Source organism: Chelon labrosus (genome assembly GCF_963514085.1).
Source record: "Chelon labrosus genome assembly, chromosome: 2".
Classification (NCBI taxonomy): Eukaryota; Metazoa; Chordata; class Actinopteri; order Mugiliformes; family Mugilidae; genus Chelon; species Chelon labrosus.
In genome coordinates, this window is record NC_140338.1 from 28,096,615 (window position 1) to 28,109,051 (window position 12,437).

The 12,437-nt window shown below is 41.3% G+C and overlaps 1 protein-coding gene across 2 annotated transcripts; it reads left to right on the forward strand.

Annotated features, from left to right (window-relative positions):
* Nucleotides 1–5,669: 5,669 nt before the first annotated feature.
* LOC311496205 (phospholipid phosphatase 3-like) lies at nucleotides 5,670–11,793 on the forward strand. 2 transcript variants are annotated; one of them, XM_084555968.1, is made up of 6 exons: nucleotides 5,670–6,108; nucleotides 8,239–8,396; nucleotides 8,485–8,771; nucleotides 8,859–8,916; nucleotides 10,679–10,855; nucleotides 10,959–11,793. In XM_084555968.1, exons 1-6 carry the CDS (start codon nucleotides 5,901–5,903, stop codon nucleotides 11,055–11,057), a joined length of 987 nt encoding a protein of 328 aa, XP_084412094.1. In that variant the 5' UTR covers nucleotides 5,670–5,900; the 3' UTR covers nucleotides 11,058–11,793. The 2 variants fall into 2 exon arrangements, with proteins under 2 accessions (XP_084412094.1, XP_084412093.1); XM_084555967.1 differs by having other exon boundaries at nucleotides 10,679–11,793.
* Nucleotides 11,794–12,437: the final 644 nt, after the last annotated feature.

A 12,437-nucleotide genomic window follows, 5' to 3' on the forward strand; every position in this document is an offset into this window, starting at 1 on the left:
CCTCAAACTAACCCACATAGCAGAGACATGTGGGCTAGATCTGGCTTGAAGCCGGCACAGGTGGCGTTCACTTGGCACTGGCATACAGCATGTGAACCGGACATGGCCCAGATGCAGTCTTGACTCTGGCAGACTGATGTGGGCCACTTGTGGAGTGTAGTATTCGGCCCACATATCAAATTAGACCTCTGGGCCACATAATGTGAGGTTGGACTCATCCCACCCTTAAAGTTAAGTTTTCGATATTTTTAAGTGAGTTGTTGTTTAACATCACAGATTTGATAAAAAATAAATAAATAAAATATTCTTATGATATATTATCAATGTCAATCAAAATCGACTATCACCCTTAAAAATAGCGTTCTTGTCGAAACAGGACGGATAAAAATCCAGTTGATCTGAAATTTTAAAGTTAAATCTTGCAACAGTGGACTTTCAGGTCAACCAAAGGAAATAGTAATCACCACACCTGTTCGACATTAGCATGATTGTTATGGCCATAATGTTAGCATTTACACATCAGCATAGCTCCATCAGTACAGTCTCAAGAATCAACTTGCGTAGAGTGTTGTTAATTACTGTCTGGCTCAGTGGGTGCAGCATGAGAGAAAATTGAGAAATTTCAGTTAAACTGCAAATGCAGATATTAATAAATGTATAGGTTAAGCTATTGGGTCTAGTTTGTAAGAGTGCAGAGCTGATACATCAACGCTTTGGTTCTTCTTAAGCTATTTTAAGCCATGAATCACCCCACATGCGGTGTTACTGGTGTAAATGCTGATAAGGGCTTTCCCTCTATCATCAGATAAGGATCAATAAACCTCGTTGAGTGTTATGGTAATCCCTGTCACATACTCTATTTTTAGTTGTGTTCAGTTGCTGGTCAGTTTGCAGGGAGAAATGTGAAGGGAATGTTTGTGGTTATTACCGAACGGGAAGTGCATGATTGTGTGAATATAGATCTAAGACAGGAAGTGATTGTCCTGGTTCAGAGGCATGTTAAAGTGTAAATGCTGACACAGTCAGGAAAACAGTGACAGCATGTGCACAGTAGTGGACTGAAATGACAGTGAAGGAGGACAATCGTCACAGAAAAGTTGTGAAATGGCATGAGATGTTATAGCTCTGGAAATGATTGTCAAATCTCAATATGTTGCATGTGCTGCATGTTTATTTCCTTCCTTAAATTCCTTCCTCACTGTCATTGTTGCGCTGGTTGTTGTTTTTATATACTCAGAGGCGTAATGTTAGAGAGAGTAATGTTGCTGTAAAGCAAGAAATGACTGAAGAACTTGCAGTTAGTGAACTATTAATGCTTACTATGGCCCTGAATACTGCCGTAAAAAAAAGATCAGTGAAGATTAGTGCACCAACTGTAGTTAAAGTATTTCGATCAGCTGTCTGTATATGTTGTAGATTTATTTTAAAACTGACCAAATTTACATGCAATAACACATGACATGCATAATAAAATATACATTTTTTGCAAATGTATTTATAATCAAAAAACTGATACCTCACATGATAGTTAATCCATTTGAAGTCTCTTCTGGCAGCTTTTAAGACAGCTTGGAAACAAAACAGCTTTGCACATCTGGATTTGAAGAGTTCATCCCATTCTTCCCGGCAAGCTGTGTCAGACTCGATGGAAAGTGCCTGTGAACTACTGTCTTTGTGATCCCCCACAGATGTTTTACAGGGTTTGAATGTAGATTTTGATTGTGACACATGAGGACAAATTGTCAGGGTTTGGAAGCTGTTCAACCCTAAATGAAAAGCACATTGACACTACATCTGATACTTACTATTTAATTCAAACTTTAATGCCCTTGATTCAACAAGTGGCAGCTGTTTCACCTTTCTCTTTATTTTGTTTAATTTTCACTTCTGATGAAACTCTTTGGATAATCTTCCATGCTTTCTTTTACTGCGCTGAGTTTTTATGTTTAATTTATTATTAATATTTTTTTTATCTATGTTGTAGGGTGTGTAAAATCTCATTTAAAAAAAGAAAAAAAGAGACAGAAAAATAAGTACCTCACTTATTAAAATATCACGAGGAATGACAACTGAGAAGTGCAGTGTATGATGGGAAAGATGCGGGGACTGTTTCTGTGTGGGAGTGATCGAGATGGGGAAGTCAACGTGAAACAGAGAAAATGAGAATTTAGCATTACGAGTCAGTCACATAGTAGAAGGTCACTCACTCCTTTACAACAACAAAAAACCCATGCCTTCTGTTCCTCAATGAAACTAATCAAACATGTACAAATATCTGCACATCTATGCACAGTAACACATGCCGATAAATTCCTCAAAAGTTTCCATGTTGTTTTGCTTATACCTGTCAAAAACCAACAGTGCCGGACACACTTTCACTTTTTTATTCGTAAAGTTATAATTTTGTTTAAATTTGCCCGCTTTCATAACTTAAACCTGTAGCGGAAGGGGGAGTTAAAAAGGAAGTTTCCCAGATCTCTAATCTTTCAGGTTTCATCACAGGAAGTGACATAAAGCATTACACAGGTCCTGAAATGTGTCATGGAGGCTGGTTATCATTCAAAGATCATCAATTCTAGCTGATCTTTATTACTGAGAATGATGAAATACCAGAGAGCTGTTGAAGAGGAACTGCGTAATTTTATGTAGCCCAGCTGTAAGCAGTTGCCACAATTATGAAGCTGTAAAAACACACAGATGATGATAAATGGTAGATGGCCTTGTTTTTATATAGGTCTTTTCCACCGATTGGTACTCATAGCGCTTTACAGTCACAGACACATCAACCCATTCGCTCACACAAGCACTCGCACATTCACACACCAGTGCCACGCACTGGGAGCAGCTGGTGGTTCGGTGTCTTGCTCAAGGACGCTTCGGCATGTGACACATTCAGGGGACCGAACCGCTAACCCTCCAGTTTGTGGACAACCCGCTCTACCTCCTGAGCCACAGATGCAAACACCCACCCACCCTCACACACGCGCACACGCACACACCCAGACCCAGACGTACACACCCACACAGTTTTTATGCTGGATTTTCTGTGGTCAGGATTACGTATCGGCCTTTTCAACCAGGAGACTAAATAAAAAAAACACCATAATGATGTATTGGGCTTTCTCATAGGGAAGTAACTATCTCTGTTTTCACTTCACAAAGTGCTCTATTTCTCTCTCTCTCTCTCTCTCTCTCTCACTCTCTCTCTCACTTGCTCGCTCATGTTGTATTTCTGTGTTCCTCTACGTATAGAAACAAAAACAAAGTAACTGCTTACCCTCAGCAGGTGAGAGAAAATGAAACCCAGTGCTTTTGCTGCCCCCTACAGCAGCCAACTAACTGGCCCTAAAGGCTATGTCGCAATTTGTCTGATCAAAACCTTGTGCAACCACAGACTTCCTGCCTCTATAACCTTTCAATAGCTCATAAAAAGGATTGTGAAAGGATCATGTAGTGAAACATTTAGTTGTGGCGTTTTAAGTCATGATATGAGCATTAACTACCTGCACAAACAACTCAACCTATTGTTTATCTCACTTCAGTTTTTGAATGAATTATACCAAAAATATGTGTGTTGTTTGGATACTGGTGCAGGTCGGCGGATACCCGTCTGTTTCCAGTCCTAATGATAAGCTAAAACCTTGTTACCTCCAAAGACGTTGGACTTTCAGAAACTCTCTGCAAAGACTAGAAAGATTCCCTCAGGCTGTTGGTTTACACCATGGTTTAAAGACCCACAGAGATTAAGCACATTAAGCACATCTTGGCTGACTTATGAAATAGTGATAGCTGTTTTTACACGTCACTTATGTTTATATACAACGACACACAACTCTACAACAACCTGCCCCACCCCTGACCAGTAGGTGGCTGTATTGCAGAAGTCAATCATGACGCCATACAGGCATCACTATAAAAAAAACTGCAAGCACGGAGGTCATTGAGGTTGTGTTGCTGTAAAAAAAGAAAAAGAAAAAGAAAAGAAAGAAAAGAAGCTGTGCTGTTGTTGATTTTGATTCACTGCTTTCCAAATGGCTACATTAAATGCTAGAAGACAGACGAGCAGTCGAAGCACATTTCTTCATGATTTTATCATGTGTGAGTGCACCCTGAAGTTTCCAAAGGCCTCATCGTTTGATTTTGCAGTTGAATTTCTTACATGAACTGCTCATTAGCTTACTAAGCGTAAGACAATGGTGAGGCTGTTGGGGTATTTTCATTCTACACCATCCAGCCCCTGTTACTGAGGGACAATCTGACGGAGATACGTCAGGCTGGGGGACTGCACGTCCACAGCTATTGTCAGCAGCACTGGAGCACCACAGGGGACTGTGCTCTCCCCTGTCCCACTCACCCTGTACACCTCTGACTTCAAGTACAACTCAGAGTTATGTCATGTGCAGGGGTGTATCAGGGATGGACAAGAGCATGAGTACTAGAATCTGGTGAACAATTTCATTTCATGGTGCAGAGTGAACCACCTTTGGCTCAGTACAGCTAAAACCAAAGAAATAGTGGTGGATTTCCGGAGGTCCAGGCCCCACCTGCAGCCTGTAACCATCAATGGGGAGTGTGTAGAGGTGGTTCAGACCTACAAGTACCTGGGTCTACAGCTGGATCACAGATTGGACTGCCTCCCTGTTAGGAACCAACTGGACTATAACTTAATATCTTTAAATCTGTTTCTATGCGACGAAGCTACTGGACAGCAAATTTCCCATGGGATAAATCTATCTAATCTAATGTAATCTAATGTAATCTAATCTATCTAAGTGTTCTCACAACTTCAATGGCATGCAGTTTATGGACATGTTTTTTGATGTCGTAACCCTGAGTTCACGAGTTCCATCTGAAGGCAGCATGATTGAATAAATGTTCCCCCCAGGAGGTTCTCTGCCCTTTTACAGGGACTATTTTGGAGATAAAATTATTTCCCCAGACCTTAATTCCGCCTCTGGTCTCTGTTATGAAAAAGCGCTGAATACATCCAAAAGGTGCTCCAGCTTCAAAGCAATTGTATCATCCTCTCTGAGTGTAGCTGTGTTTGGGCTTTTTTTCCATATATGCTGTCAATAAATCATGTAGGAAATTTATAGCCGCCAAAATATCTTCAGATGATCACTTTAAAAAAGAAAAAAAAAAAACAGTGATCAACATTATTCATGCGTGGTAATGGTACTATTTCAAAGTTCCTTTTTAGCCTATACTTGTTGACTATGGTTAAGGAAAGCAACAGTTTGTTAGATATACCATATTAGGTATACCACAAAGAAGGTGCAGTTAATATTCGGGAATATTGTGTCAGTGCTATAAAACCACAGAGAGTTTGGTTCAGACTTCTGTTCATCAGCTGACTCATCTTATGATTTTATCAGTGAATGTCTCTCATGAAAATGAAGGTGAAACATCACAGTGATGGGGAAATACCTCCCAGATTGCGTCACGGCAATAAGTCACTGTGACACTTGAGATGCATTCACTGCTCTCTGAGTGAGTGGAAATTATTTTCTCCCTAATCACCTTTTCCTTCGGGGCGATGGGGAGAGAGAGGGAGAGGGAGGGAGGGAGAGAGAGAGTTAGAGTGAGAAGGAGAGAGAAAGAGAGAGAGAAAGAGAGAGGTATCTGATTCACTGCTGTGTGTTTTGCAAACATCCTGCATATCTGCAACGTGACGGATGTCCTGCAACAAGTCCGGGCGAGCCTTGCAGACTCAGTGATGACATTAAACATGAGTAGAAAATTCCTCTTTACATTGGGGGGCGCATATTAAATACAGTCGCAACTTCAGGATTTTGCTTCCAGTCTCTCTTCGGCCCTGCACACGAGTAGTTCAAGGGCGCTTCCAAGTTTCTGATGCCAGCAAGTTGTTCGCTCCGATCCTCAACTCTCAGCCAATCGTCATGTTGGAGACATTCGGGCCGCAGAGCGCCGGTGCGCCCATCTCTAGCGCGGAGCTCCAGCTCAAACTGACGGACGAAAAGAGCAGCCTGGCCGCCGCAGACATGAGGATGGAGAACGGCAGTGGGAAGAAACTCATAGAGATAACTGGACCGGCTTTATCCAAGAGAAAACTTTTGGTCGGGTTAGACCTCCTCTGCCTCTTCCTTGGTAAATATCCATGCTACTTCATAAACTGAGTAAATGCAACATCACAATCAAAAGTATAAAATAATGAATTTAATATTGTGTAGTTAAATGTCAAATGTACAGTACATTTGTTATTTTGTCCATTCATAAACTGGTGCTTGTGATTATGCAGACTCTGCCTATGTGTGAACTGATTTAACTCCACACTGGAAATAATAGTAGATAAATATATTAGAAAGCAGGCTGAAGTTGATTATAAATTAAGTAAAACCATCAATCATTTTCTTAGGGTTCCTGCGTTTCTTTCTTATATCTCATTATTTATCCGTTCAGCCTTAAGTGTTGCTTGGACAAAACAACTTTGGGAGTGATTCTATATGATTTGATTCCTACCAAACAAATAACAAATGAATCAAGAACATTTCACAATTAACGTGCAGATTAATCCTAAATTCCAGTGATATAGTTTTTCTTCCTATTTATTTGAACTTCGTAGCTCGCTGGAGAAATCCCCTGCAAAGAGTTAACTTCGCCCATGTTAGGTTCCGTTCCTCTTTGTGTCATCCCTTTTTATTTAGTCAACATTGGCAGTCAGCAGCTACTCTCAAACATGACGGTCAGGCTTCGGGATATAGGCAGCAGCAGCAGCAGTAGCCTAACACCAGGTTCATAATGAGACAATGTCAAAGAGACAAGAGAAAATGTCTGAGAATAGAGAAAAGATAGAAGAGAAAGAAAGTTCTCTCCATCTACATGTGTCTCCTTTTTCTTTTTCACTCATGCGCACTCTCAAGCGCTCCGTGCCAGCTGGTCCGTGCATTGCCCAGGGAATTGTACAGTTTCCATGACAACCTACAGTTCTCAGGGTAGGGTCGGACCAGGGGGAATTTAATTTGGAATAAATAAATACATGTACAATCCATGAGTACTGCATGCGTGTGTGCGCGTGTGTGTGTGTCCATCTAAAAGTCAACCCTGCCTCCTATAGTCCCTGGGGCCTGTATGTTACAGGGCGGTTATGTAATGTTGGCTAATTGGAAAAAGCTGGATGGAGAAGTGGTCTGTATTAACAACAGATTGGATATGTGCAAGAAGCCTCTGTTGCTCTCTGTCTGCCCCCCCTTCTCTGTGTGTGCAGGCATGCAAGACAGAGACCGGGAAAGAGAGAGGGTAGGACATCCAGAGACAAACAGAGGCAGTGTGAGGCCGGTTCTGGCTCTGGCCTGTTGCGGCATTTACTCTTTGTTTTGTTGGGAAGAGCTGAACTGGAGTTACAAACAACCCCCTCCTTTCTCTCCTCATCAACAGAATTGCACACACATGCGCAGTCTAAACTAGGTCTTTGTTGCCTTGCTAAACTCGTCCAGTCTCGGTGTATTCATGTATTCAATCAGGAAATAGGAGCTCTCTGCTGTTGCTTCTCTGGGTTTCTTTGGTCCCAGTGGAGGAGTGCTGTGACCCCCACATACCAAATGGTTGTTCTCCAGAGAGAAAGTCGTGGTTCCCAGCCTTATTTTCCCGCAAAACTATTCATAATTTGACCCTTTCTCCTTTCTTCATTCCCTCATGTCATATTCCCTGTACATTCTATTATGGTTTGAATTTCTGTACTGACCTTTCAGCTTTTAAGAGACTATTTGGTGTGAAACGCAGATGTGCATCTACTATTGAACATCAGTACTCCTTGGTCTACAACTGTAAAGTATTGTGAGCCTCCTTGCACAGCTGCTTGTGTTTCAAATTTGAGTTGAGTTCTGCTTCTTTTATTAAATGAAAAGAAGACAAGTCCACAACCGGCAGCACTGTGAAACAGCACGATGGAAGAATGCCTTCAGTTAAATGCTAACGTTAGCATGCTAACAGTGACGTTGGTAAAATTCATTTTTAGGTTAGTACTGTGTTAAAAAGGGTAGATTTTTTGGTTTTGCTTTGATATCACATTCTTAAACAACACACAAGAATGTTTTCAGTTGCGATGCCCTGTATTCTTCTCCTACTTTATTGCCTCTTCCCAAACAGGGTTTTCTCTTCTTTTCATCATCTATAGTTTTTCATCACAGTATGTACTGCATCCTGGGGATTGTGGTAATATCAAATTCTATTATTTCTCGATCTGACTTTATTCATCTCTGTCTGTCTCCGTCCGTGTAGCTTCCATCCCTTTCTTTGCATGTGAACTGAAGACGGTGAGTCCTTACAGAAGGGGCTTTATGTGCGGGGACCCCAGCATCACCTATCCTTACCTGCACAGAGAAGCCATACCAGACGAATTACTCATCGCGGGAGGCATCATCATCACCGGCCTCACAGTGGGTGTTCATCATCTATGTCTGCCATTCTTATTCATCGTGATGAGGATGGGGAGAATGTAATAACTGACTACTTGTCCACCTCTAGATTGCCCTTGGGGAGTGTTACCGGGTGCGTTTTCGAAGCGTCAGCTCCAAGGCCTTTGTCAAGAACCTGTATGTGTCCTGTCTGTACAAGGAGCTGGGCTGCTTCCTGTTTGGCTGCTGTGTAGGCCAGTCATTGACCAACATGGCTAAACTCAGCGTGGGGCGGCTGCGACCTCACTTCCTGTCTGTGTGCGGCGTTACCTACGCATCGCTCAACTGCACACCTGGAACCTATGTTGCAACGGTGACTTGTCGGCAGCCTGACCACCGGTTAGAGGAGGAGGCCAGGTGTGTGTGTGTGTGTGTCTTCATGAATTTGTGTTATGTAATGTGCATTTTAAATATTTTATTCTAAATACGTCTCCAATTTTCTAGGAAGTCCTTCTTCTCTGGCCACGCCTCTTTTGCGATGTACACAATGCTCTATTTAGCAGTGAGTATCCCTCTATGTGTCCGTTGGTCTTCTTTTCACACATTTGCTCTCTCTCTCACATACACACACACGCACACACTCACGCTGGCAAACAAATTGACTATCTGTCCAATTTCCAATTACCATCGCTCTCTGAAATGCAGAGACGCACAGACTCATCATCAGTCCAGTTAGCAGCAAAAAGCAAGAGAATGAAAGAGATGAGGGAGAAGGAGAGGGATTGAAGGGAGATATGGGACAAACAGAGACTGTTTTGTTCTGCTGTGGGAGGAGTGTGACCTCGCCTCACCGTCTCACTGCTCTGCTCTATTGTGTGAGTGTGTGTGTGTGTGTATCTGCATTTATATGTGTGTATGAAAGCCTTTTTGTGAATGCAAACGATGTGAAGATGTGAATATATGCTCTCATTTATATGCACACTTTGTGCACACTTATTTTTCCCAGGTCTGCAGTAGCTTCAGTAATTAAGTGTTGAATTAACAGCAACACTTTAGAGGAGTATTAGCCGGCTGCTGCTCGGTGAAATAGATGCTAGTATATGGATTTGCAGCTGGCAGATGGCAGCCAGCACTTTAACTGTGTGCATTAGATCATTATTCACGAGTTATAGGCCTTCTTTTATGACTGGAATTGAGGATACACTTGAGCACATGTGTAGTCCGCTTGTGTATGCTTTTTATGGAACCTGGTTACTCACATGTGATTCTGACACAGCTGTGTTAGCAAATGAAACTGGTCTCAAAAAGGAAGGCAGGCAATTAGATGACAGTGAACTCCCAATGGAGTGGATTTCTACAGTTTGTCAGTTTCCTCTCAGTATCACTTTGTAGACGCAGTGTGTGGAGTATTTATTTATTTACTTTCCAACAGTGTGAAGGGGGAGTTGGACATCAGCGACAGACTTTCTGGAGCAATTACAAAATAATACATTCTCCCTTTTGGCCTTTGGAAGAAGAGATATTATTAACTGTGCATATAAAGATGGAAAAGAATGTTCACGTGACATCACCCATAGTTTCCTGAAGAGTGGTTTTGAAGCTCAGTGTGGTGTCTCTGACCCTCGCCATCCTGGCAGTGCCTGACTCTTATTAACTCTTTTAATCCAAAAATGGACAAAGAGGTGGAGCATGATAGCAGATAGCTTGTGGCCTAAGACAGCACCCACCTGTCACTCGAAGCAGTCTCTCCCTAAATTATTTTTAAGCCTTAATATAATTTAAATGAGCCACCTATATAAAAAACCCGGCCCTGTACAGGGGAAATTAGCTGGAGGAAGTAAAACTGTTTTTTTGTACCAGGCTGTGAACTGCTGTAATGGAGGTTTGTAGGATTGACTTGCTTTTGGAGACAGACTCTAGTGGCCATTTGTGGGACTGACTGCATTTTTAGGCACTTGTGCTGGCTTCGCCGTTTAGCCTCAGAAGTTGCCACTAGTTCTGATATAAAGGATCTCACCAATCTGGAAGGAAACTGATAGGTGACAATTTCAAGTTAGAACTGAAATTAAGTGACTTAAGCGTTCAGTAATCTTTGTTGATTCTCTAAAGAGAATTAGTGCAGCGATAACGTGCATCAATAGAAGCTCTGTTCCAAGAACAAAGTCTTTAAAAAACTGCCAAAAGAAAAATACTTTTCTCCTCTGCAACAATAACCTGTTCTTGTGAGCACTTTAATCATCTGTTGGCCTCATTATTTAACCATTTATCACCAAATTGTATTGTTCAGCGCACTAAATAACATTGTATTCCTATCTCTTATGTAGTTTTACCTGCAGGCACGGTTGACGTGGCGCGGGGCTCGGCTGCTGAGACCAGTGCTGCAGTTTTTCCTGGTTCTGCTGGCAGTCTACACAGGTCTGACCCGCATCTCCGACTACAGGCACCACCCGTCCGACGTTCTAACCGGCTACATACAAGGAGCTCTCACTGCTTACTGGGTGGTCAGTTCACCTTGCCTGCTTGTTTTTGTGCATCTATGCGTGTCTACCTGTCAAAGTCTGCTCAAGCCTGAAGTTGGGTATGTGTATGTGTTTTTTTCCCCAGGCCTTCCACATCTCCTCCATGTTTAAAAGCTCCACTTCAGATCTATCCCCGACTGAAACCCTGGACAGCCCCCTGTCACCCCACCATACTGTCTGCTAAACTCCACGTCCGCCAAGCCTTGCGTTTATCCACCTGCTGCCTGAAGTCTGATCCGGAAAGACGAGAGATTTGAAGAATGTGAGACCATTTCCTGTGAAATAAAACCACATACCTCAGTATTTGGACAGAGTGTGAGAGAGAAAGGGAGAGCAGAGCTTGTGAAATACTGTCTGTGGCTCATAAGAAAAAAAAAAAACCACAATGCGAGTTGAAAGAAAGGAAGAGAGAAAGCTTTGTCTAAGCAGCCTGAGCACTCAACCGTTTGTCCTTGAGACAGATCTGAGCTTCACTTGTGACTCTTACCGGTGAGGTGAGACTGAACACACAGTAACCACTACCACTCTATACAGCACTTGTAAATATATGCATTTTTTTTTTTCAATACTGTAAAAGCACTTTTTAGTTCCCAAGCTAGTTATTTTTATTAATTACCACTCTGCAATGACTTGGTATGTAGAATGTATTATATTGTATACATACAGTATGTGGAATATATTGTTGTTTTTGTTTTTTTTTATTATTGAATCGTGTTGAAGGAAAGCACAAGTAGCAAGAAAGCAACTCGTTCTCCTTATGTGTTGGACCAATAGATGCGGTAGGATGTGTCCGTCCATCTGTTGTATAGTATTTCATATAGCTGTGACTATGAAAATATCTAAACAGATTATATATAGCTAATGGAAGAGTATGGATGCTACTAGTCATTTTAATAATGTTATGTATAATCATAGCTTACTTATCAGTCCAAGAGCACACAGATCATTAAAAATAAAAGTGTTGTTTTTTTAAATCGTTGTGTCTTTAAGTTATACATAAATATAAATGACCACTTTGTGTAATCATCACTTTGATATAGTAACAATGTTAGCAAATAGTTTCTTATTTACACATTAAGCAGACAAAGGGCAATGTCGTCGTTTCTTTGGAGGAATGTAAAGACCAATATTCACTCTTCTTTTTGGTTTGCTCTCCACTGACTCCTTAAACAAGTCAAATAGTCATTTGATCTGTTTTCCATATAAAAAAATTAAAAAGTGCTAGTTTAAGAAGACCAGCAAAGCAGCTTCGTTCAGTTCATCATCTGAACTGAACTTTCTTTTAATTTTTTTGTGAGGAAACACATTTGCAGTTTTGCAATCGTAGTTTTGCATAATTTTTGTGTTGACTGCTCTGTCAGATTTACCTTTTTAGATATTTGGTCATTTAAGTAAACATAGCAATAATGTCTACTCGAAATACCAAAGATATTTAATTATTTAACCAAACAGCTCCTGCCATAGTTCTGATATTATTGATGCATAAATATGTGAGAGACATTTTCATGTTGTAGCTAGTTTTATCTTATTTAGAGGTATTTTGGTGTAGTATAGACATGCTGTG

Bases quoted from the DNA above. Each gene is read 5' to 3' on its own strand.
- LOC311496205 (XM_084555967.1), top strand. From the start codon at position 5,901: ATGTTGGAGACATTCGGGCCGCAGAGCGCCGGTGCGCCCATCTCTAGC. The intron at 6,109-8,238 runs GTAAATATCCAT...CCGTCCGTGTAG, and splicing joins CCTCCTCTGCCTCTTCCTTG to CTTCCATCCCTTTCTTTGCA. The intron at 8,772-8,858 runs GTGTGTGTGTGT...CCAATTTTCTAG, and splicing joins CGGTTAGAGGAGGAGGCCAG to GAAGTCCTTCTTCTCTGGCC.